This window comes from Seriola dumerili, unplaced genomic scaffold, assembly GCF_002260705.1.
Source record: "Seriola dumerili isolate Sdu_G_001 unplaced genomic scaffold, Sdu_1.0 BDQW01000321.1, whole genome shotgun sequence".
Classification (NCBI taxonomy): domain Eukaryota; kingdom Metazoa; phylum Chordata; class Actinopteri; order Carangiformes; family Carangidae; genus Seriola; species Seriola dumerili.
In genome coordinates, this window is record NW_019174576.1 from 688710 (window position 1) to 714661 (window position 25952).

The 25952-nt window shown below is 41.0% G+C and overlaps 2 protein-coding genes across 5 annotated transcripts in view; one reads left to right on the forward strand and one right to left on the reverse strand.

Moving 5' to 3' along the window:
* Nucleotides 1–3381, reverse strand: part of farp2 (FERM, ARH/RhoGEF and pleckstrin domain protein 2) — a 39063-nt gene extending 35682 nt beyond the window's left edge. The window contains exons 1-2 of the mRNA XM_022759295.1: nucleotides 3295–3381; nucleotides 2303–2536 (exon numbers count right to left, since the gene is read on the reverse strand). Of these exons, the coding sequence (XP_022615016.1) occupies nucleotides 2303–2503 (201 nt within the window). The 5' untranslated portion in view covers nucleotides 2504–2536; nucleotides 3295–3381. The remainder of the gene's footprint in view (nucleotides 1–2302; nucleotides 2537–3294) is intronic.
* A 3800-nt stretch (nucleotides 3382–7181) lies between these two features.
* Nucleotides 7182–24427, forward strand: hdlbp (high density lipoprotein binding protein). 4 transcript variants are annotated; one of them, XM_022759412.1, is made up of 28 exons: nucleotides 7182–7250; nucleotides 9496–9567; nucleotides 12709–12823; nucleotides 12910–13076; nucleotides 15350–15565; nucleotides 15669–15875; nucleotides 15994–16209; nucleotides 16352–16558; nucleotides 16662–16769; nucleotides 16898–17002; nucleotides 17113–17191; nucleotides 17302–17441; nucleotides 17524–17628; nucleotides 17731–17844; nucleotides 17976–18062; nucleotides 18182–18313; nucleotides 18444–18662; nucleotides 19054–19275; nucleotides 19393–19611; nucleotides 19744–19888; nucleotides 20005–20156; nucleotides 20234–20338; nucleotides 20432–20566; nucleotides 20801–20944; nucleotides 21250–21429; nucleotides 22509–22625; nucleotides 22744–22884; nucleotides 22978–24427. In XM_022759412.1, exons 3-28 carry the CDS (start codon nucleotides 12748–12750, stop codon nucleotides 23065–23067), a joined length of 3828 nt encoding a protein of 1275 aa, XP_022615133.1. In that variant the 5' UTR covers nucleotides 7182–7250; nucleotides 9496–9567; nucleotides 12709–12747; the 3' UTR covers nucleotides 23068–24427. The 4 variants fall into 4 exon arrangements, with proteins under 4 accessions (XP_022615133.1, XP_022615134.1, XP_022615135.1 ...); XM_022759413.1 differs by having other exon boundaries at nucleotides 20008–20156; XM_022759414.1 differs by having other exon boundaries at nucleotides 19744–19882.
* Nucleotides 24428–25952: the final 1525 nt, after the last annotated feature.

Below are 25952 nucleotides of genomic sequence, written 5' to 3' on the forward strand. Positions count from 1 at the left end.
CCTATGGATAAGAGCCATGCAAGCAAATGTCTGCTGATGATGACCATGCTGGGTACCTGCAGCAGATAAAGGCCAACAGATCAAAGCACACACACGCTCTGATCTGATTTGTCTGTTGCAGGTTGCAGACGACAGACACTATAAAAAAGGCCATAAATCCATGTATTCTATTGCAGCATTTGTTTGCACAGATTATCAATTTCATAATAAATCAAATCTATAGTTCTTCACAGATTACAGTGCGTATGAGAGAGCACAAGTAAAAAATTTTTAAAAACACGTTTGACATGAGAGTGTTTATGTTTTTCACCGCCCAAAAGTACAGTGAGAGTGGCAGGAAATAGCATGCGATGAAGACTGTACAACAAATGTGTAAGATATTTGGGCAGCTGAGCAACCAAAATGCCACAATGAGGAGAGGCAGTCGCTTGAAGGCCACAACCATTTCGGACATTCAACACTGCAATTTTGGACCTATTTTTACATGCAGAATTCACGAGGGAAAAACTACAGTTCCAACACAGGGGAAAGTTATGCCACTTCATTCATTTTTATTTAAAGAGATTGTGGTGAAGCAGACATAAAAACCAAGAATGATATAGCAAACTGGCAGTGGAAACTAAGCCAGAGTTGTGTAGTGGATGTATGGCTCTGCAGCCATTCTCTACCCTCTCATAAATACTATTCTCCCACCGGCCCACGGCTCCTCAAAACTGAATGAACAGAAATATTAAAGCGACGTCGGGCAGCGGTGGACAACAAGAGCCTCTCAGAGGACATCTTGTTCTCGGCAAACTGCAGTCTGCTTGACAACAGGATTGCCGTCATTCCCCTTTTTGCAGCCATGTATTTCTGTCTGCCACCTCCTATCAACACCACGTCCAGAGCTCACTTTGATCTCCCACGAGGAAAAGTCCAGTCGTCTCTCAATACACGGGGCTGAATATCGTCCTAAAATCTCAAATGCCCCCCCCCCCCCTTACACTGAGCAGTGCTCGGACCCACTTCCATACAAATTAAAACACAAAGTGTCTGTCCCACTCTGTTAGCCTAACAGTCTGAGACAACATATGGTGCATAAGATTATGAAATGTCTGTCTCAGCAGTGCCCCCAAACTACATCTGCCAGAACTGTTATTGTTGTGGCTACACAAGGATTTAGGACAGAGTAGCTGCACAAGATACATACACTAGGTTTGTGTTTGTAACACAATTAGTAGCCGCCAGTTACAGTTACACTACACTGCAAATTAAAACTCCTCCATCAACTGCACAATGACTTGGTTGTTTATTCACTGTGGAGAGTCTTCTTTGATCAGTTTGATACCACCACCCCCCCCTCACAGAAAAAGCAGGAAACTTGCTCTGATATAGTGGCTTCCTTATTGCTTCCTATTCGCCTTCTCAATGACTCCTGCAGCAACTTGGCAAGTAAACATGGGAAAGCACTGTCACAGTGCGGATCTGAAAGTTTTTTCAAGCCAACTGCCAATCTTTGAAAGAGATTAACTTCCCTATAAAAGTAATTACAATGAAAAGAAACAACAGAGCTTGGCTGTATAATTACTCATGTTTCACATTTCAGAGGATTAATTTAGCACCGCATGTTACTCTGTCATTTCAGAACTAGGCAGCAGAGATGACGGGAAATAGAAAGCCTAAAAAGTTTTGTCAATCCTGTCCTGTCGGCCAAATAAAGAAAGACGAATCATCCCAGATCAAGTGAGGGTGGAAAATATAAATCCTGGTGCTGATTATTAAAAAGCAAAGTCCATCAAAGCAAGGCCAAGCCCACTGTAATTTGTCCATGTTTGCATCCTCAGTTTAAGACACTGAGGAATACACAGGTTGATTAATTCAAACTCTAAAACAAAGCATGAGGACACACAGTTTCACAACAACTTTGGTTAATCGAATCATAAATGTGAACACATTTACACGCTTGAGTCCTGGATGGTCTTATGTTGGTCACCCTTTGGAACAGGAACCAAAACTACTACTACTACTACTACTACTACTACTACTTGTACTATTATTACTAAGGCAGAAATCACAGCAGAGAAATAAAGAAGTACCCTGGTGAGTCACACTAAGTTGCCCGAATAAGTGGACTTAAGGAGGTTTCAGCACCAAAGCCATGTGGCAGCTGTCACCAGCCCAAGCCACACGCAAGCAGGATAACCCAGGACTGTAAGGTAAGATATCGCCCGCTGTGTACCATGCTGCAGACTTATCGGCAGTGTAAATAAAAGAGGATGTAGGAAACACAACGAGGCTGCGCAACAGTTCAGGAGACACTCACGTCTATGTCAAAGAACTCCTGGGAGTCGTCCAACCCTTGCACACGGATTTGTAGTCCTCGCCCATGGCTTTTGCTCCCGCTGACCATGTTGCCACTGAGGCTCTGGCCCGGCTCCAACGTGCTGATACCAGCATTGAACTGGGCTCCCAGCCTTGTGCCAGGGGTCTGCAGGACCCGGTATGAACCCTCTATCTCCCCCATTACTGCTCAGAGCAGCTCCTCCCCACCTCACTCCTGCAAAAACACAAGAGAGGACAACATAAAATCAACATCAAAGTTAAAGGGGGACATTCTTTTTTTTTTATTGCAAAACTTGATGAAACATTTGTGGTTAAAAATAACGTCATATTTAGTCTGAGGCGGAGTAAAGCCGTCATGAAACTTGGGAGTTACAGCTGACTCCAGGTGATGACTGCTCTCACATAGTTTTTGCGTGTTTCATGCCAAAAACTAGTCCCGACTATCTGAGGCTGTATATGGACATGTGAGGCTCATTCATAATACGCAGCACACCGTCGAGTTGTCACAGCTGAGACCGACGGCTCATGTTGTTGTATGTAGCATTCAACAGTAATATAATTTAAAGCCTTACCTAAAGCCGACCTAAAAATACAATACGGAGTGACGGCGTGCAGATTTGCGTTTATTAGCGTAGGTTGCATGTGGGCCTCACTGGGTCAGTAGACTTGAATGTTGCACTGAAACCAACTTCTTCAAACGAGAAAAACAAACCGAACCGAATTCAAATACACCTCGAACAATGTTAACAATGTTTAAGGTAAAGTTTACTTTCTTTTTGAGAGAGAGAGGGGGGGGGGAGCGAGAGAGAGAGAGAGAGAGAGAGAAAGAGAGAGAGAGAGAGGGGGCTCCGTTTACCGACGAGAGGCGAACCTAAGTAATAAAAACCTTCAACCGAGTTTTCTCTCCGAAAAAGTCGCCACGCCGGAATATGTGAATATGATAATGTGTCCATTAAGTAGCGTTAAACTTACCGTTTTGTCCGTGTGGAAACTAAATGGTAAAAGTTTGCAACACCGAAAAGAAAAGGACACTACTCCAGTCCATGGTCGTCGTCGTCGTCGCCGTCGTCGCCCGAAGGAGTGCGCACTCAGACTACTTTGTCATTGGCTGCAGCAGTCCTATTCGTCCGGCTATTGGTTCAAATGTGTCTGAGGATTGCAGGCTGGGGAGCGAAGATTTACCTTCCTTTACTTTAAATAGCTTTGATGGATGGAGAATAAACTTGTCCGCCTGTGAAAAAAAAAAAAGAAAAAGAAAAAAGAAAATACACGTTGTGGCGTTTTAATAAGGCCTCGTGGAAAGTTCTGTGAGTTATCAGTGTCCTCGAGGCGACGTGTGTTTAATCCACAGGCCGATGGTTGTCAACACCCTGATGAAATAAAATGATTGTTTTATCTGATGAGTTTTATTTGATATGACCCACAAAAGCAAAACAGACTTGATTTAAGTTTGGGCCAAAGATGGACCCGTAGATGACATGAAATACATGTGGATTTTCGCTGTAACTTCAAAAATAACACAATTTCTTTTTCTTTTACAAACACACATTTGGTAATATTGTGTGTGCGTGTGTGTGTGTGCGTGCGTGCGTGTGTGTGTGCGCGCGCGTCAGGATACTATACATATCAGCGCTGCAGGCTGCAGCTTAATTACATCAAAAGTGATGATATGTGATGGGTTGTTTGCACTTTTGTCACTTTGTTTTGCAGCAGCATTTGAATAATAAGAGTCGAACAGAACTAATATCACGAGGAAAGAAAAAAGCTGCCTGTGGTATTGTAAAGGAGCTCCCCCTACTGTTTTCTTCACAATAAAGACCAAAGTTAAATTTCAAAATGCTTAGATTGATCCCATATGGAAATTGTATTGTTGTAAATATACATAATCAAATATCGGTTTATAATAAATATTATATCTACTGTATGTGTGCTAACAGGTAGCAAAAATATGTGTTTTATGATAATGTTTGTGTAGGCATACATGTATCTGACATATTTTGTTTTGTGAAAAAATTCAACATAGGAATCTGTCTTATGGGATTTTAAGCATTACGGAAATGTGACTATATATTACTTAACAGGTATGTATACAAGAATAATAGAGCATTTCAGGTAATTTTTGTTTTGCAAAATATTTGAAAATCTCATTATCCAAGATATGCTTTCTGTTACACGAATGTAAAGGAAGAAAAAATGTTTTTAGGGAAGGAATGCTTTGTTTAAATTAAAATTTCAATAAAAACAAGTTTTAGTACATCAACTTCTTTATTCAATCCTAAAATATAGACATTATAATACAAACATTTGAACATTTTTGGAATATTATTAAGTAATAAATATTGACGAGAGACATATTGTACATTAATATATATATAGGTGATATTCCTTTTTTTAGCCATATGTCATATTTTTGTATTGTATCGTCTAAGAAAAGCTAAACCATAAGGTGAAACAGACCTCACATCTCAATATTTATAAGTTAATTCTCTACTATGTGATATGTTCATATGATACAATACCATTATCCTATAAAAATGTAATACAATGCAACACAATGGTAAATCAGAGGATTTTAATTCATTGTTTTAGTTACTTTGTCATGGTTGTCATTTTGTCTGGTCCCTGAATGTAGAGAGGAACCGTGGAGTCTGGACTTCTGTGTTCCCACACGGTCCTTTTATTTGTGTGGATTCAGGTGTGATGTCAATGTTGTTTCGGGGTGGTGGTGGTTTTTCGGCTGTGTGTAGATTGAGCTGTTACAGTATGAATATGATAGTAACTGTATAATGAAGGAATAGACCACCTCTCTGACACAGCTTTTAAAAATTGATCATAATAGGAGTTAAAAGGTTGGAGTATTCTGTTCACTCACTGCAGCCTACATCTTTCTATAGCCTGTATCTCTCTCTCCAGTTTCACTGTACTGTTGCCCCCTTATAACCTTTGGTTAAAAAACGAAAACCGTTTTTTAAAAACTATGCCTCTCCTGAGCTATCTCTTGCTGATCTTCATGATTCAAAGACCGGGCACCTGCTGTTTCAGCCAGGAGGAGGATGAAAGAAGCAGCTTCAAATATTTGAGGTGTTTTCTAATAGGCCACAGACTTTGCAGATCTGGAGGGCTTTGATAAACTCTGCCAGATTCAGTAGAAATATGTAAAGTACAACATTTTTCATTGGGAATTACATAGTCAGCAATAATATATATCTATATCCACTGAATGAAAATCCTATGACTACGAGCCACACATAGTCACAGACAAAATAGTATAGTCTATCTTGTGTATCCTTATTTCTATGGATCTATTAATCCCATATAATGGGACAGATACTGGATTTATTAAACAGATTAAGGTGATGGACAGAAGTGACCAATCCACATTAATGTGTCTTAATATATGTTGTTATCGAGTATCATCATAGAATCGTAACAAAATTAAAATACTTACAGAATAAAAATGAATAAATTTGAGTTTGAAAGTTTATTCTTGATTTGACAAAATATTCCTATCTAGGTCCTTACTTGATTTTTTCAGCTGCCTTATCTCATGGTTCTCATCAGCTTTGAAACAGATCCAAGTCCATCCGGTGATGAAAATGCATCTGACAAGCTCTGGGAAAAAAATTAAGTTGAAACTACCAAATTAATTTAAATTAATTTTGTTTAAAAAATAAATAAAATTTGAAGAAGCTTAAAGTGTAGGAATGTATGGACATCTGTGATGTGTTGTTACAGCCTAGTGTTATGATACATATGCTGTAACAATCAGTTCCATACAGCATGGTTAACAAGATCGCTGTTCTCAGTACTGGCCAATAATCTGTGATTGTAATATTAGGAGATAAGAATGATGGATCTTTGCAACTTACTTTTGTTTGCAGAAGTAGCTGAGTCATAATCAGTTGCTTCATATTTGCATCCTGATCAAGAGAACTGTGATGCTGCAACCTGCAGCCGCAAAAGTTTGGTTAAATCTGGTGCAATACATTTAATGCGTGCAGTTGAATTAAATGAAAAAAGGTCATTTCAATGCATTTTCAGTGGCCTGTAAAAACTCTGATATTATTGACACATTTCATGCACAAGCACTCGCCTTGCAAACTATCACGAAGTGTTCAAAAGGTTGCCATGTTATTGGCAATCACTGTAGATGAAGGAAATCACAGCTTCAAAAGAATCACTGTGTTTCCTGTCAAGCAGCCGAGCTGCTGAGTCATAAATTCACTGACAAATTTCTTTAGAAAATATTTACTTGTCTTTATTTTTTAGCAGCTCCCTCACAGTAAACTGTGGACCCCCACGACCTTGTGCTGTGTATCTATTAACAACCAGCTGAGGAGTGGCTAACATGTGAGACTCTATCCTCTCTGAGGTTGTTGTAGAGAGACAGTATTTATTGCTGCAGGATTGTTTGGCATGTGTATTTTGTTCTCTGGTATTCATGACTTGATTCATAACCTTATAGTGGATTGCATTGGAGGAGAGGTGGCATGGACTCATCCTTTATCAAATCTCACAAAAGCCTGCAAACACACTGAGACATTATCCCATATTGATGTGATTAATAATAAATTAAACCTGAATTTTGCCACCATAGTTGGTATTGTTTTTGTACATGCATATTTTCCTCTAGATGTGATTTTAGAAGACTCAATAAGTGTCTAGTGTATACAACATTAATCACGTTTTTTTTTACATCTGAAATGTTTTTCATACGCAAGGCAATAAAACTTAACAACTTATAGAAGTGTCTGTCACTCTCGGAAATGAAAATAAGTTATTTGTAATCGGACTCTTTGACGTGACGTTGGAGGATATGATTGGTGGGCGGCCCTGGTATATATCCGTCAGGCTTCAATCCCACCTTCTCGCCAGTGGAATTTCATCTCAGCTTCTGCACCTTCAGGGCAGACGAGAACATAAAATAAGTAAGTACTTTACTGTTTCCTACTGATCGGGACTATATTCCCATAGCATACGACTTCTGCATTTCACGTACATGACAGAGTGGTACTTGTTGGGGGGACAGTTTGTCGGTGAACCTTGAACGTTACAGTATGTTCTGGCCTGACTCCGTGTCATTTCTCCCCTGCTCAGCTGTATGCCTACGTGGACTTAGCGAGCTAGTAGAACAAACTGTAATGTAAGCTAACATTAGCCCGCTAGCTAAGGCTACAGTTCAACTTGTACTTTTTTTTTTACAAGCCTGTTAGTGTTGGCTAATATACAGAAAAACGCCACGACCGCTGTCTATGAGTACGGCGGAGTTATTCCAAGGTTTTAGTTTTCAGCCCACTAGCTTAATGTCATTAGCTGGCTAGGGTACAGCTTGAAGTTGTGTGTAGGTCTGTTTGAGTGAGCCAAGCTACCTATTAGCCGAGGAGCTACGTGTCACAGTCGCACACACCACAGTCAAAGTTTTTAGCAAGTTTGCTAACTAGCTAGGTGTTCGGAGCTAGTAATCCATGCTACAGTGATTTTACAGCTGAAGATCCCACTAATACTAAGGGGCACATACACATGCTAAACACTCGGCGTTATCTTATTATTTCTAATAGTTAAAATGACTGTAGTTTGTCTCGATCTCAGCACATTTTTATGGCTGATCAACGTTAGCCAGCATGACGGCAGCTAGCATGAACTGTAGTGTGTCGTTGGCAACTGTCAGCTAGTTAACTTGATATCGTGTTAGCTAGCACTGACACTAACTAGCTACTTAAATCCTTAATCTGGGATTTAGGTATAACTTTACATAGGCTCGGGGGTTGACATGTTGACGGTAACATTAATGCACATTTAACTACCTTGACGAGCCAGTCTTGTTAGCAGTTCATTAATACGAATGATCTCTAAGGTTTAGATAATATGACGCTTAATGTTTTTTTGTTTTAAATCAGGTTACGTTGGTTTAAGTCTGATTGTGGTTGGGGTTTCTCTGAGAATGGAGCTCGTGACTAATGTTTTTCGTCACCAGTTGAAACGCACATCTACACCCATGACGTGGTAGTTCAAGCAAAACAAATTCAGTATTAGTGAATTGTAGTTGACACGTTTAATTTCAAACCATGAATTTACTCTTTATTTAACTGAATGCTGCTGGTGTAGAAAGATGCAATGTGTTACCAGTTGCTTAAGGAGCTAGTAATGATCTTCTTTAGATCCTCATTTATAAATAGTAAATAAGCAATAAAAGAGGCACAACAGATTATATGCCCCATACCAAATAATGTGGGGGTTTATAAACACTTAATGGGGGAGAGTTTGCACACCTTACTGGAAACTTGTGAACATCCTGGAGTGAGAGTAAATTGATGATGCCAGTGGTAAACTAGTGAAATGAATCCAGATGACTTACTTACATAAACAACCATGCCATATCAAATTATAGAGGCTTGAATAATCTCACCCGATAATAAAAAAACATTCACTGAGTAATTTTGTTGGCCTCTGCACAAGAACGCAACAGCCCATTTAACTGGTCCACCCAAAGCTGCTTCATTAATTGCCAGGTCTGTCGTCTTGTATGACAAGACAGTGTCCAATTATAGAAGCCAGATGCTTGTCAAGGAGAGCGAGCTCAAGTGGCACCTTTACTCTACTGGAGTTCAGTGATGTGCTCCTTGGCATCAACTTTATCTGAACGCATCTTAATTTTCCAGATTGTTTCGGCTGTCTGAGGTGGCAGCACTTTGGCAGTGTGGCAGTGTTTTTCTTCTTGATCTTCCTAAAACCATGACTATCAAAAATACCCAGTTTAAGCCTCAGCAACGGCTGCTTGTATTTCACATTCAGAGTGAAGTTTAACTTTGTATTTGCAGTCTGTCTGCATTTCATTCGATGACTAAGTGTTTTTTGTGTCATTAGTGGTTTGAGTTAAAGGGGCATGATACATGGCTCATGCAGTACACATACACAATATTGTGAAGTGATTATATGTTTATAAATGGAGGAAATTGCTTGAATGTGATTGTACAGATAATATAATTTATAGTATAAGTAAGAGTATATTTTTGAGGATGCAGTTTTCTTGTTTGTGCATTCATAAACCTGTATTATCCTATCTATAAAGTTTCTGAAGCGATGTCTTCATAATTATTCATGACTTTTATCTTTGAGACTAAGATACCATACAGGTTATTTCCTTAAAATGATCCTTTTCTTTGTGTTTTTCAGGCAAAAGCTGGCAGGCTGACGGGAACTTGCATCTTTACAGGACGGATTATCTGGTAACTGACCATTTAGCTGGTAAGTTTTTACATCTGCTGTAATAGTGGCTGTAAAGTAACTAATCAAGTCTTAAACGTGTAGTAGCATGTTGTTTGTCCGAAGTGTGATTCTGCCCACCCCACCCACAGCAGTCTCTGAATACACATGGTCTATTCTGGAGAAAAAAATAAAAATTCAAAATAGCCTTGGGACATCACACTGAAAAACTGCAATTCTCTGTTTAAGTGTGTTGCAACTTTTTTATGGCTGAAACTGACATGATGAATTTAATGTAACCTGTTAAAGTGGCATAGACAAGTTTTTCCTAGCGTTTCTAAATGTTATCATCGTTGACCCCGCTGTCTCAAAGAAGAATGGAGTGCGTTTCAGCACTGCTCGTTTTAGAACGGTCAAAATACGTTATTTGTTTGGATTTTCAAGTGGACGATGAATCATGTATTTCTAGCTGCTAGCAGTCGTATTAGCATCAGCCTGGCTGCTGTCCAAAGCAAGAAACAACTGTAAGAAACCAGATCTCAGTGCTAGGTAGGCAGGTTTTGTCACATACTGGTCTAGTATTAAATAATACCAACTGAACCCTCAAGTCTCGGTGCTCTCTCCATAGTCGGACAGGCCATAGAGACTACCGGGGCAAAGCCTGGTGGGCCGCCACATTGGCGTGTATGTGAATAGCATATCTGTCCCAGTCTGACCATGGCTTCTTTGCCTCCTCCGACAACAGGGCTGTTTTCGCTACCTGGGGTAAGCTACTGATGGCTCCCAGGGAAAACCAAAGAACTGTCCTTTCTGTTTTTGTTGTGCAGTTGCTGCCTACTTCCTTTGTGCCGTAAACTGAGCCTTAATTTTTCTGCAAAATTTTGTGCCCGGTGGCAGACAGAATTGCATAGTAAAAGTGGCGCTTATAAGGAACCAGTCTAAATGCTGATGGTGTCATTCAATAGCCATTACATTGTGCAGTCAACATTTACTTCATAAGGATAAGTTAATACAAAAACATTGTCTATTGTCACTTTAAATAAAGCAAACATGTAACCTAGTCTGTTAACCTTTTTAGCTTTAGCTGTCATCATCATGGAGGACTTTGGTGTCTTATGCACCTTCTCTTGCCACAGAATTGTCCACGTTGTCACAATGAATGAAATCCATATAAAAACTGAAGACTGTGGACAAATATGTAGCGTCATAACAACAGCGCATTGCTTACGCTTTGATAAACATGTTGTTTGTGAAGATGCTATGATTAAATGAAGAGCATTTTCAGACTTACATTGTCAACAATGCCTGCAAATGGTAATAAGGGCTGGGCAGAGCAGCGTTAAAGTTATAAAGCCTGACAAGTGTTTTCTGTAATGTGTAGTGGGAATGGCCTGCTAAACTAACTAACACCTGATTGAAACTTGTGGTGAAACTTCATTTGCTTGCTCTATGCTTAACATCAACTAGTTTTCCATGACATCTGGGTGTTGTCTCTTCATGCTTTCAGATAAATTTCAGACATGCTCAGGGGCAAGATCGGCCCTAAAACAATTCACATTCCTCTTCTGTTGTTGGCCAGAATTTGTTTCTCTACCAGCCAGAAAGCAGAGCAGTGACTCTGGAAGATATATTGCGTTTCTAGATTGATAGTGAAGTGGAATCCAGCTCTTGTCGGGGCATTAATTTAGCTGTAAGGTTTCTAAAAAAAAAAAATAATAATAATATATATATATATCTATTATACACACACATCTATATGTGTCATAGATTAGAGGATTGCCTTTGTGGTGTCCTTCTTGGAAAGAACGATTTGGTTCAAAGATACCAGATGATGTATTTTAGTTTTCTGTTGGTGGATTTTTGCTTTAATCCTAAGCAGTGTGGACATACAAAGGGGTCAGTGGGGTAAAATCCTCTTAACCTTGGAGGCTACTCACCTGGCTGCAATTCTTAGAATAGCACTGGACCAAGAGGGTTGAACAGAAGTTGATTTCTTCTAGAAAGACAAAATGTAGTGCAGCTGTAGCCCTGCCCCCACCTGTGTTTTCTTTGTGGTGCTCAGGCATGATCTCTTTACTCACCACTCAGTCTCTGCACACATTAACACAGTACTGATGTGGTAATGTGACAAGAAGTGTGATTATTCTGTGAGAGACATGGCTTCTTGTGATAAAAGTAGATTAGATAATGGTGAAAATCCCAAAGTCCAGCTATGATAACCTTGTGTACCATGCTAAACCTGTGCATGTGACACTCCAGAGGAGAAACCATTCAAACAAGTGCTTTGTTTTTCTAGTTTAAACTATCATGTATGCAAAAAGGCCCTGTTCACACCGGGCCTTAACATGCGTCTGCATATGTGTTTCAAGTGAGCACCTGTGATTGGCTCTCACTTCTCTGCTGCATAAACACGTACATCATGCATGCATACCTTTTGCAAAGACCAAGTCCGTTGTCAACCAGCGGGAGGCAGCACTGCACCTCCGTGTTCCCTGGAATCGGCTAAGATGTTATGACGCACCCGTCATGTCCCAAAGCCAGCTTACGTGATTTCTATGGATTGTATTTATCTGTCAATAAGTATGTATACTTACACAAAGGACATCAGCTGACGTCAGAGGACATATTTGTGTACACACTGCTAAAAGAATGTGGCCATATTTTCAGGCCACTCGGGCCACCTCTGAATGTTGTGTGAGTGATCAGATCTCAAATGCCAGATTTGAAACTCCTGCCACCGGCGGTGCTGATGTGCAGAACATATACTCATGGTAAATACTAACTGGCTATATTTAAGAAGTGCAAGTCTGTACTAAGAAAAAAAACACAAACAAACTGGCTGTACTTTGGCAACAATAAAGTACCAGAAATATTTTTACAACCAAATACAGAACAATCACAGTCAAAGTTCAGAAAAATACACCTGTAGGTATTATTTAATGAGAGTTTAGTAATCCTAAACTGAACTAAAACTTGGCTAAGCAGCTTTGTTGGGATGATGTGGTTTGATGAGATTTTATTTCTTCATTTATTTTTAATGAAGAAAAACAAGGACAAAAACACCAAAGCAGAACTCTTGTAACTTTGGCATGAAACTGTGTGAACCTCATCATTCATAGTAAGAAGCTGATTGAGAAAAGTGTTTTTTAAATGTTATGTTCTTTTGGCAAACTTTGCTTTCAGTGGCACACTCGGACTCTGTGTTAACGTGGGATTTTGACCATGAGCTCAGTCGCTGTACTTACGCAGGAAAGCTTCAATGAGCACCGCAGTGGGCTCTTGCCAGAGCAGAGTGGTGGTGAGTGCTTTACAGCTCTGCTTGATTTGTAAAATGCAAATGCACAGAGTCAGAAGTGGACTCATCTCTGTTTTGTCTGCATTCAGCTGCTGTGGCAGGACCCAGCGCTGGAGAGGAAGAGGATGCCCTTCCTACCTACAAGGAAGCCTTCCCACCTCTGCCTGAGAAGGCGGCCTCACCTGAGGGGACCCAGGAAACTGTGAATGCCTGGACATCCAAGATCCGTCCTCTCAAGTCTTCTATTATCACCCAGGTATAACTTTTGTTTTTAAATGTTCAAACCACATGTGAACTAAAAAGGTTGGTAGTTATTGTGTGAACCAGATTGTGTTTGGTCTTTTTAAATTCGTTTTCTCGTGCTGTCCCAAGAAATCGGCATCCTTCTAGTTAAGTTAGTGGTCTCCTACATGTCCCATGAGGCCTTTCACTGTCTCTCAGAGAACATAATGTACCTTTAACATGTTCTGCTGAATATATGTAGGTGGAGAGAGTCATAGTAAGAGCAGGAAATATGTTTTCCACTTATAAAAAAAACAAAACTAAACCCTACCCTGCAGACAAATTGCAATGTGTCTTAAATATTACACTATAATATGGAGCCACTGATATTACTGTCGCTGTCTGTAGGTGCTTTTTCCATTGACTTGCTTAATGCGCAATTTGAAATCGTGAACAGAAACGAGTGATGGAAACGTGAATTTTGAAGAGGAAAAAAAAAATTTTTTTCAGACAGAAATATTTCGCTCGTCTCGAATGATATCACACGAGGGGAAAAACCCTGCTTTATTTGCATAACATAACTCAATGGAAACACAGACCAGTAGCGATTGTGTTTTGTCAACTTTTCTTTATATTTAAAAAAAAAATAAAAAAAATAAAAGAATAAGATAATAATTTTGCTTTGGTTTTGCGATTGTGATTCTCTTGTGATTGATTTCTCCCTGCTGGTGTTCAATGGTGACATAATGCTCGTTATATACACACACAGGTGTTTTCATTTATTATGACTGATGCTCAGGTGGCCAGAGCAATACTGGGGTTTATGTACGACGACCAAACTGCAGATGTATAGATTTATTCAAAAGTATATAAAAGGTGTGAGCAGAGCACTAATCGGGGGGGGGGGGTAATTAAAGTGTTACAATGTGCCTAGTGAGCAAATCTCCAGCTAGATGCCTGACTGCAGACTTTTTGACTTTTAATAGCAGGAAAATCACAGGCACAACTAATAACATTAACGACGGATCATTTAAATGAAATGTGCCTGTAAACCACGTCAGAGAGCACAACACCGTGGCCCTGGAACTGACACCACTAAATGTCATGCAGTCTCTGTTAATGTTATTAATTACACCTATGCTGCTTTTCTGCTATGACATGTTACTCTGGGCTTTTCTTAAAGCACAACAAAACATGTGTCTTACTATAGTGTGACATGTTACTGGTGACTCTGGTCCTTTTTAATCATCAATTCGGGAACCACTGGAGTACACTACAGTGTGTAGGATTTATAATATTCATAATTATGTTTAATTAGTGTATAATCACCTAAGAGTTATTGCTTTCTTTAGCTTAGCCATTCATATCTACGTTGGGAGCGGATCCTCTTCTACGGTACAGATTCTACAGTAGCCCAGGATGGACAAACCAAACACTGGCTCTAGAGAGGGCCTTAAGTGTTTTTACATTACCTCTGTAGGGTCTCTTACATGCTTGTGAGGGAAGGGGTATTCAGCTGGTTGCAATCTGCAACCTCACTGCTAGATGCCACTAAATCCCACCCACAGGTCCTCTTTAAAAGATTTGTTTTTATTATTTATTTATTTATCTTTATTGCTTTTTTTCCCTTGTTAAATCTTGGATGTATTCACTTTTTCAGGTCTCTAAATCTCCCTCTAATGAAACACCTACACTCACACTAAGGCAATACCCTGTGATGAGGTGTCACAAGTTTCCTGCATTTAAGAACACTTAATTAATTTAACAATTAAGGATTTAAATTTTGTATTTTATTTTGTTTTTTTTTGTTTTTTTTTAACCTTTTAACTTTTTTAAAGCTATTTGTTTCTGCTTTATAACAAATAACTTTTACTGGTTTTATGCTGAATTCATTTGTTTGCGATGAATGACACTGTGAAATTTGCAATATACAAAAAAGATTCATAATTAACATAGTGTCATTGACTGTCTTTATTGCCAATCTTGATTGTATTTATTGTACTTTCCTTAGAGAACCACTGAGATGTTGAAATTTCCCATCGCGACATTGAGCTAACCTGAATAAAATAATGTGGGGACAATAAGCCTTCCAGTTTACCCTTCGAGGTCAATGACCTTCTCCTCGCATACTTGTGTTTTCTGTTTCTTATAGAACCCATTCACTTATGTTTTTACGCTTTTAATTTGTGCACATATTGTGTGCATGAAAATAAATGTCTTCCTGGTTTTTAGTTCAGGAGTGGTTGCAAATAAACAACTTTTTGACACATCAGTTCAAAATAAAAATTGTTTTTCCACATTTACTAGGTTTTCCATGTGCCGCTAGAAGAGCGCAAGTACAAGGACATCAACCAGTTTGGGGAAGGAGACCAAGCGAAGGTCTGTGTGGACATCATGCACAAGACCGGAGCCCACCTGGAACTCTCCTTGGCAAAAGATCAGGGTCTCTCCATCATGGTTTCCGGAAAGCTGGATGCTGTGATGAAGGCCCGTAAGGAGATTGTGTCCCGACTGCAGACTCAGGTGAAGAGATCCATTTTTGTTAATGAAAAGTGTATGACATGGATGGCGTGAGTATTTAAAGTTAAAAGACAATAACGCAAACTGTACATTACAACCCCAACAGGCCTCAGCTACTGTCGCTATTCCCAAGGAGCACCATCGTTTTGTCATCGGTAAAAATGGGGAGAAGCTTCAGGAGCTAGAGCTCAAGACTGCCACCAAAATCCAGATCCCACGACCTGACGACCCCAGCAACCAGATCAAGATCTCTGGTACCAAGGAGGGCCTGGAGAAGGCAAAGCATGAAATCCTGTTGATCTCTGCTGAGCAGGTAACGCAGCCTCTCAGACACACAGCTCCTTCATTTAAGTTTTTAGTTTTCTTTTTCTTTTTAAATGTCTTCTCTGCCCTCTCTCTCTCTCTCTCTCTCTCTCTCTGCTACTCTTTAGGACAAGCGTGCTGTGGAGAGAGTGAACATTGACAAGGTGTACCACCCATTCATCACCGGTGCCTACAATAAGCTGGTAGGAGAGATGATGCAGGAGACCGGTGCCCGCATCAATGTTCCCCCTCCAAGTGTGAACAAGACGGAGATTGTCATCACTGGGGAAAAGGAGCAGGTGGCCCTTGCTGTGACTATGATCAAGAAGGTTTATGAAGACAAGGTGCGCTAACATTTTGGGAAATTATTGTGTGTATATGTGTTGATACAGATCACACTGGTAAACGCTGAATCTTTACACTGCTTTTTCTAATGTTGAATGCTACATACAGTAAGTCCCTGGTCCACTGTTCTTTCTATTGCAGAAGAAGAATGCCACCACTATTGCAGTGGAGGTGAAGAAGTCTCAGCATAAGTATGTGATTGGCCCCAAGGGAAACACCTTACAGGAGATCCTGGATAGAACTGGCGTGTCAGTTGAAATCCCACCTTCTGACAGCAGCTCAGAAACTGTCATCCTTCGTGGCGAGCCGGACCGTCTGGGTCAGGCTCTCACTGAAGTTTATGCCAAGGTAAAAAAAAAAAAAAAAAAAAAAAATCTACTAACGACCACTGACGCAGATAATTGTTTTTAAAAAATGAGATGTAACCAAAGGCATATGTTTCCTTTTGCAGGCAAACAGCTACACTGTTTCCTCGGTCTCAGCTTCTTCTTGGCTTCATCGTTTCATTATTGGCAAGAAGGGCCAGAACTTGGCCAAGATTACCCAACAAATGCCCAAGGTCTGTAGAATGATGGATTCTGTAATTATAGTCCTTTTAAAATCTCCCTTCTTGTTTCTTGTTTCTTGTTTCTCTTTTCTTGTTTATCAGTTTCACTTCATAACCCCCCCCCTTTGTTTGGCATACAGGTGCACATTGAGTTCACTGAGGGAGAAGATAAGATCACCCTGGAGGGTCCCACCAAAGACGTGCAGATGGTGCAGAGCCAGATTGAAGCCATTGTAACAGATTTGGTCAGTATTGAGTTACCCATTCAATTATGACTAATGAATCTTAATTTGTCAGTCAAAATGGCATTTCTAATGTCAGGGCTATGTGATATTTTCTTGTTTTTGTGTAACAGGTTAGCCGTATGGACTATGCAGAGATCAGCGTGGATCCCAAATTCCACCGACATCTGATCGGAAAAGGAGGCGTTAACAGTAAGTACAGTGTTGCTATCACAAGGCTGGTGCACTGACCCGTGCGCCGTGCAACAAAAGCTGTATCGGCATACTTCTTTAAACCACGTATTTACTGACTTATTTTACAGTCAACCGCATCAAAGAGCTGCACAAGGTGACTGTCCGCATTCCCCCTGACAATGAGAAAAGCAACCTGATTCGTATCGAGGGGGATCCCCAGGGTGTACAGGAAGCCAAGAAGGAGCTGCTTGAGCTTGCGTCACGCATGGTTGGTACAAGCTTGGTTTCACAGGCAATGTGCTGCTAATTAGACCCAGATGTGCCATTGCTAAATACACCGTCTCTTGCAGGAGAACGAGCGTACAAAGGACTTGATCATTGAACAGCGTTTTCACCGAGCCATCATTGGCCAAAAAGGGGAGAAGATAAAAGAAGTGCGGGACAAATTCCCAGAGGTGAGTCAGGAACTGTTAATATTGGTTGGCACATGCTGTTGATTTGTCTGTACTGAACCTATTAAATGTATAACTTGTATAACCAACCAATCTGTGTTGCAGGTCATCATCAATTTCCCCGACCCAGCACAGAAAAGTGACATCGTTCAACTTAGGGGCCCAAGAACTGAAGTGGAGAAATGCTCAAAGTTCATGCAGAAGATAGTGGCTGAAATGGTAAAGAGCATTTTGTTTGTCTTTCCTTTGCTATTGTTAGGTTGCTGTGTTGAAACATTTGAATGCAGTAGTTATGGATGCCAAATTAAAGTGATAGTCGAGTGTTAACCGTCAGTAATTCCTTTCGTCAGGTGGAGAACAGCTTCTCTGTCTCAGTCCCCATCTTCAAGCAGTTCCACAGAAACATAATTGGAAAAGGAGGATCAAACATCAAAAAGGTATTGTGTATATTTAAAATCATCTCTGCATTTGAATGAGGCTGTTAATCTGTCAAGGTTTGATTTTTTTTTTAAATTTTTAAATTTTTTTTGACAATTACTTCCTTTTCCTTTTTTAGATTCGGGAGGAAACCAACACAAAAATTGACCTGCCTGCTGAGAACAGCAACTCAGAGATGATCGTCATCACTGGGAAGAAGGCAAACTGTGAGGCTGCACGGAATCGCATCTTGGCAATTCAGAAGGAGCTGGTAAGCAAACCCCCCCACTCCCCCACCCCCACCCCCACCCCCGAGAGCTTAGTCTCTCTGATGCTTTGGCATATGGGTCCAAATCTCCCAATCTAACACATATGGCTAAGTAATGTCTCATTGTTTCCAGGCAAACATCACAGAGATAGAGGTTTCCATTCCCTCCAAGCTGCACAACTCTTTGATTGGGTCGAAGGGCCGTTTGGTGCGCTCAATCATGGAGGAGTGTGGCGGCGTTCACATCCACTTCCCCACTGAGGGCTCAGGGATTGATAAGGTCACCATCCGAGGCCCCGTAGAGGAGGTGGAGAAAGCCAAGCAGCAACTGCTTGGCTTGGCAGAGGAGAAGGTTTGTATGAATGTCTAATAAAAAAAAAAAAAAAAAAAAAAAAAAAAAAAAAGCTGAACTTCTGCTGACCTCGCTAAACTGGCAGCAATTGGATGGGGGCATAGAGGCATAGAGGGAAGGTCGGTCGGGGGCAAAGAGCTGCTTCTGTGCTGAACTTCTTTCAGCAGTAAGAACAAAAACAGCCTCTTGTGCAAAGCTAGTTTCTTTTGGCTGCTGTAGTTTTCTCACTCACTCATCCATTAAAACTTTTTGAATTGGTTCTTTTGAGCTGAGCATGATGGGATTTTTCATCTGTTGTAAACTTTGAAGTTAATACGAACATGTTTTGACTTGTTATGAGTGTCTTGTTGTCGACTTCATTTGATAAAATTTTTTATTTTTATTTTTTCAGCAAACAAAGAGCCACACGGCTGAGCTGCGTGCAAAGCCAGAATACCACAAGTTCCTGATCGGGAAAGGTGGTGGAAACATCCGTAAGGTTCGTGACAGCACCGGGGCCAGGATCATCTTCCCCACCGCAGAGGACAAAGACCAGGAGCTCATCACTGTGGTTGGCACTGAAGAAGCAGTGCGGGAGGCCCAGAAGGAGCTGGAGGAACTCATCAGGGGTCTGGTAAGGCTCCAATGAAGTGATGAGCATACCAGGATAAGCTAAACCAAGATGTTGGTTCCCCTACGTCATCTGCATTTCTACCATTTCATTTTTGTTGTTGTTTTCCTTTTTTAATAGGACAATGTCATTGAGGATAATATGAGCATTGACCCCAAGCACCATCGCTACTTTGTGGCTCGCCGTGGCCAAGTCCTTAGGGACCTCGCCGATGAGTATGGTGGCGTAATGGTGAGCTTCCCTCGCACGGGTTCTCAGAGTGAAAAGGTCACCCTCAAAGGAGCCAAAGAATGTGTGGAGGCAGCCAAGAAGCGCATGCAGGAGATTGTTGAGGATTTGGTTAGTAGATACAGTTTTGTTTTGCTAAGATATTCTTGATAGTTTGTGGGGGTTTTTTATTCTTCCTCTGTTGGGGATATAACTTATTTACCTTCTGTTTTTTTTTTTTTTTTGTTTTTTTTCTTTTTCCAGGATGCTCAAGTGACCATCGAGTGTGTGATTCCTCAGAAGTTCCACCGTTCTATCATGGGTCCCAAAGGCTCACGGATCCAGCAGATCACAAGGGATCACAATGTACAGATTAAGTTCCCAGAACGTGAGGATCCACAAGGTAAAGGTACGATCAGTGTGAACACTCTTCTTATGGAGTCCTTGAATTAAAAGTTTTCCTCAACAAACCTTGTGGGCTTCACTTTTTTTTATTTTTTTATTTTTTATTTATTTTTTTTTTAGCAGCACCTCCTGCAGAGGCTCCTATTCAGGAGAATGGAGAGGCTAACGGAGAAGTGAAGGAGCCTGTCGATCCAAACGCACCCAAAAAGTGTGACGTGATTGTGCTCTCTGGCCGCAAAGAGCGGTGCGAAGCTGCCGTGGAAGCACTGAAGGTCGGTATTCATCCAGAGAAATTTGTTTGATTTCTTATAATTGCCGCCTTGTTCACTAAAGCGTCTTCTTTCCTTAGGCCTTGGTTCCTGTTACTATTGAGGTGGAAGTGCCTTTTGAGCTTCATCGATACATCATTGGACAGAAAGGAAGTGGAATTCGCAAGATGATGGATGAATTTGAGGTGTGTGTTGTAGATTTTTTTGTGTCGACACAGAGATGCAGAACATTTCAGATCAGTTTGCTTATAAATTACAACATCACTGTCTGCCTACAGGTTAATATTCAAGTGCCTGCACCTGAGCAGCAGTCTGACAAAATCTCCATCACTGGCTTGGCCAATCACCTCGATCGCGCCAAAGAGGGCCTCTTGGAGCGCGTCAAAGAGCTGCAGGCCGAGCAAGAGGATCGGGTTAGTGTTGTGTGAAGTACTCGCACACTTCACGTGATATTTTGAAGAGTTTATGATTCACATGGAGCAGTTATCTCTTAAGATTATGATAACACTGGAGGAGGAAAGAAGTTAATTATTAACTTCTCCCATGTTAGGTGATCACCAGTTCCCGCAGACGTAGAAAAGAATCAGGTGTCAAACTTAACAGAATTCTAATCCAGAGCATTGTTTCCCTTTTTAAATCCTCTGCAGGCACTCAGGAGCTTCAAGCTGACCATCACTGTGGACCCCAAGTATCACCCCAAAATCATCGGCCGCAAGGGTGCCATTATTACAAACATCCGCACTGAGCATGACGTCAACATCCAGTTCCCAGAGAAGAATGATGAAAACCAGGTACAGCATTTCTTCTGTGTTTTCTCACACAGACAACTTTTCCTTTTTAATTCCTAATCAAAAAATGATGCAGGCAAAAAATGTGACCACAGTGTACTACATCAGCACAGCAGGTGGTGCTAAGTTACCAGTTCACTACATGTCAAAGGCTTCATGGAAATACTGATTCTCATTATAAATATTTTAAGTTGGTTACTATTTTGTCCATGTGCTCATCATCAGTAAATTGACTCCATGGTAGAATAATAGTTTTTTTTCTGCTACAAGGTTGGTGTTGATGTTCAGTGGCTGCTATTTCTCCACAGGATCAGATTACTATTACAGGGTATGAGCACAAAGCCATAGCTGCACGAGATGCCATCAAGGCTATCGTGGATGAGCTGGAGGAGATGATCTCTGAGGATATCACCCTGGACAGCAGGGTCCACGCCCGCATTATTGGAGCCCGCGGCAAAGGCATCCGCAAGATCATGGATGAGTTTAAGGTGAGAATACTGGGGGACGGGAAACATTCGCTTCAGTGTTTTTAAAGCAACAAAGAATTGAAAAGCCGGAAGCTTTGTCATCACTGAGTTTACACTAATAGCTTGTTGGCACATTCTTATCTGGGGAATCACCTCTCTACTTGGCACATAAAGGGATCTTTATTAGTTTGTAACATAAAAGGAATTAACCTTTTTTTTTTTTCTTTTTTTTTTTTGCAATCAATTGACTATAACTATACCTGCAAGCAGGTATACTGAGGCCACCACAGATTAGGACTTAAACAGATGCTTTAATACGCAGTATTTTTTGTACCACCAGGAAATCTAAGGTTAATATAAGCAGAAATATCAGAAACAAACAAGACAAACTATAAATGTGAGACAAATTAACTCCCTGTTGCATGGTGGTTTATTCAAGCCACAAAATGTTTTTCCCCACTTACCTCTTGTGCTATTTTGGCTATTCGGATAGTTTCAGGTCTTTGTCACTGAGGTTTTTACCACCTGCATTCTTCTTCTTCTTCTTCTTCTTCTTCTTCTTCTTCTTCTTCTTCTTCTTCAATATTGTGATGAATATGCAAAATGATAGTATCTGCTTTCTTTTCTCACCTTTTCTATTGTGAACAACCTGTTTTTTTTTTTTTTTTTGTATTGAATCCATCAAAGCAAAAATGCTCACATTGCATCCAATCACATACATATTCACACCCTGCTACTCGCATACAAGATGATGATGGTGGTGGCTCTGACTTTGGCCTGGGCCTGGGAGGTGTTGCCCTCAGGGGTGGGCTGGTTTGGAGGAGGTGGGGGATTGAGACTCTTGTAATCCCATTAAAGCTCTACTTTAACAGCCAAACACGAGCAAGCTTAGCAACAGGCTTCTTCAAGGTGGAAAGCAAAGTTAGACCCTGATGACCCAGCTCAGTGTGACGGGATCAGGTGATGCTGTAGGTGGAGGATACCTGAGAGAGAGCAGCATAGACAGATCTCTTGGCGCTCCACTTCATGTTGATTCCCTTTTTTGTGTTGTCATTGTCACTTTTTGATATAATACATCCAGTGTTTGTTTTTTTTTTTAGGTTGATCTCAGGTTTCCCCAGAGTGGAGCTGCAGACCCGAACCTTGTGACAGTCACAGGTCGCCCTGAGCTTGTGGATGAAGCCATCGACCACCTCCTTAACCTGGAAGAGGAATACGTAAGTGTTTACTGTGCATGACCGCAGATGATCTTTTGCATTAGATAATATCAGAAATGCCTGTAATGTTAACCATTTTTTCTGATTGGCACTGAGAAACTTCGCCTTCTTTTTTCAGATGGCAGATGTTGTGGAGAATGAGGCAAAGATGGCTTACATGAGGCCTTCTGGGGGCAGCGCTGCCGCCATGGAAGAACATCGTGGCCCATCCAAAGGCTTTGTGGTGAGGGAGGCTCCCTGGACCACTGGCAATGAGAAGGTGAGCGTCTCCCCACAAGTCTGGTACTGTATAAAAATTAAAATTGGTCACACCTCCCTTTTCTTAATCCCTTTTTTTTCCCCCTACTATTAGGCCCCTGACATGACCAGCTCTGAAGATTTCCCCAGCTTTGGAGCCCCAGTGGCGACCAAGACCTCTCCCTGGGGACCCAAGCGTTTCTAAGCCGTGCTGCTACAGATGGGCCTGAACTTAACCGGACACAATCTTCCCCGCCATTGTCCCCCTCTTGACCTGGACTGACCGCTGACCCTGAAAGTCTTCAGTTCTGAGAGTGTCATCCTTCTCTGTCAACTTGTCCTGGTCTGCCTTTGCAGATTCATCAGTCTAAAAGTGCTTTCAGGTACTGTAATTGACTTGTGAGCTTTGTATCTGCGTTAAGTAATACTGTCTCATGCTTAAAAAAAAGAAAAAAGAAAAAGAAATGTGACGACAGATGTTGCGGTTAAGTCTTTACAGTCTGTAAAAGACTGACATTTAAATGTTAATTAGACCTGACATTTCATCGTGGTTTGAACTGTTATACCAAATTCAGTGGTGGCCAGACATCAGTTTTTTTTGAGCTGCCCTTATCTTAGTTGCCTTTGCAGGGTGGGGAAAAGGGATTGAATTACTGCTGGTGACATGATTCCTGACCAACGAGGGGCCAGCTGTTTCAGTAACCTCCCCCCCCTCCCCCTCCTGCTTTACTCATGTAGCTGAGTGAAACTTGTCAGTCGTTAGCCTTCAAGCACACTGTAGTGGTCGTCCTCTGTCACATCTCTCCATTTGCTTGTAACTGTGCTTCTGTGAATATGGTCAAGTAGTGGCACGTACCTTGTAGCCTTATGAATTGGTAAACTGTACTACGGGAGGGGGCGGGGTGGCGGGCGGCGTCAGCCACTGCAGAATGGCACCTACTCAAACTGCCAGATGCTTGGAGATCATGCCAGAACTAAACTTCTTACAACACTAGGCCTAGAGCTCCAACGTATCAAACCTCACACTAACTGTTGAATGAACTTTTTTTGACATTCAAAAGTAAATCACTCTACAAAAGAAAATGACTGTGTTTGTGAGCAAAACAGCAGACCATCCTGTGCCAACTATCTGTTTAGTGATGTCCTGTGTTCCTCATCCTCTGTATTGGGTCAGTGTCCAGTCCCTTTGTCTTCCAGTTGCTATGCAGATTGTTCTGTTAAATAGCAATGGCCCTTTTTTATCAGCCTTACAACTAGAAAGATACAAACCAGGTAGAGATGATGTCAAGGTGCATTTTTAATGGACAACTGGAAGGGTGTGTTAATGTTCCTCTGAACGCTCTCGGAACATTTCTCCCCCCCCAGATGTAGTAACTAGTTTAATTTTGCTCGATGTGTGCAGATTTAGCTTGCTAGCTGCTAATTCAACATCTTGCATCAGCCTACCTTGGTTTATATCCTCCTAGTATTGAATGAAAGTTTATGCAAATACCATTGAAGTGAACGGTTATGGATGACACTGGAAAAGAAATTGTCCAAAAAGTCAATAAAAATTGAAAATCTTTGTTGTGCATCCCTGTGTGTTTTCTGTCGAGAGCAAAGTGACTTGTTTACTCATAGAATATAACTCACCAAAAATCACAAGTGGTAAAGCTGTGGCATGATCATGTTCAGACATGAACAGTGGATCTCAGCTGCTCTCACTGAAAATGGTAAAAGGTTTGCATGACAGCCTGAGGGTGGTGCTAGAGGAGAGGTCATTAAGGTAATCCACTAATGAAATTTTTGGTTGTCCTGGCTACGGGACATCTCAACCTCAGTGGCTGTACCAAATCAATGAAGAACTTGAACATACAAAATAGCAATTAACAATGGCTATGTACGATATTTATTCTGTGTATTATAAAGTATTTTCCGGCTTGTAATTGGATAGAGACAAATAATGAATGTATGAGATGAAGTAAATCGAATGCCTGCCTTTTTACCACACACACACACATGATCCATTAGCCAAATGCAACCACAGAAGATAAAAGCCTGCAATGACAGGCGAACAGGTTTCAGTCAAAATATCCTGTCATAGTATATAGTAAAGTCGCCAGATTTGAGGCTAGGTGCTTTTTTTTGGAAAATAAACGTCTCTAAATCTAGCCAATGTGCCGAAATGGCAACACTGCGAGCTGTAAACGCCCCATAATAAAAACAGTTTGCGCCAAATCATTCCTGAGAGAGCATCAGCCAATGGGGAAACTCCATCTCGGTCACGTGGCATTCGGCTGACTAATGGCGGAAATTTGTTCACTCATCTCTATCACTCCGTCGTTCACGGACGTTGCAGCTCAACCGAAAAATAATTAAGATAATCTGATGTGGTCACTGTCATGTCGCCGCCAAATGGAAGAAGTGTTGAAAAAGAAACTCTGAAGCAATTTGTGACACCTATAGGCCCCAGAAATAAAAGATAGAAAGTTAAAATAATGTAATTGAAGTAACTCCTTCAGAGTTAGCTAACAGCGGGGTAGTTTTCCAGTGTTGCTAATGCTAATTAGCTAACATGCTAGCACCTGCGAAGGAGTAAGAAGATGAGAAGTTCTGTCAACCAAAATGACCAACACAGCAACAAGTTCAGTGGGACATTATATGGATACATCGCCTTCATGAGAGACAGAAGAACTCACTTTAACATCAAACAAGTAAGTCAAATACACTGTTTGTCTGTGCTTGCTGGTTTCTCTCCTGATGGTTAAGTTTGTCCCGCCGCGGGCTAGCGTGTTTTTGTTGTTGTTTACTTCCGGTCTGTCTTCTTCATGCTGAATACATGTATATTCTATTTACTGTGCTTTTTTTTACTTGGATCATCTCTGTGCTATCACGCTTGTGCCACAAATGGTATTCAACTTAGTCTAGAGTTGGAGTTATTTGGCTTCACAGAGCCCAACTGGCTTCGTTAAGCCTGGGTTTAAGTATCCGGCTATGAGCAAGTTCATGTGAAAGAGTTGTTAATGTGAGCAAGTTCTTGTGCAAGAGTTGTTAATGTGAACATCATCAGAAACGGGAGTGAAGTACTAAGTATGATGGGAGATGCAATGG

What these genes read in the sequence shown, in the direction of transcription:
- hdlbp (XM_022759412.1), top strand. Translation starts at nt 12,748, where the DNA reads ATGAGCTCAGTCGCTGTACTTACGCAGGAAAGCTTCAATGAGCACCGC. An exon ending in AGGAACTCATCAGGGGTCTG is followed by an intron (nt 19,276 to 19,392) that starts GTAAGGCTCCAA and finishes CTTTTTTAATAG; the next exon opens with GACAATGTCATTGAGGATAA. An exon ending in GGACCACTGGCAATGAGAAG is followed by an intron (nt 22,885 to 22,977) that starts GTGAGCGTCTCC and finishes CCCTACTATTAG; the next exon opens with GCCCCTGACATGACCAGCTC.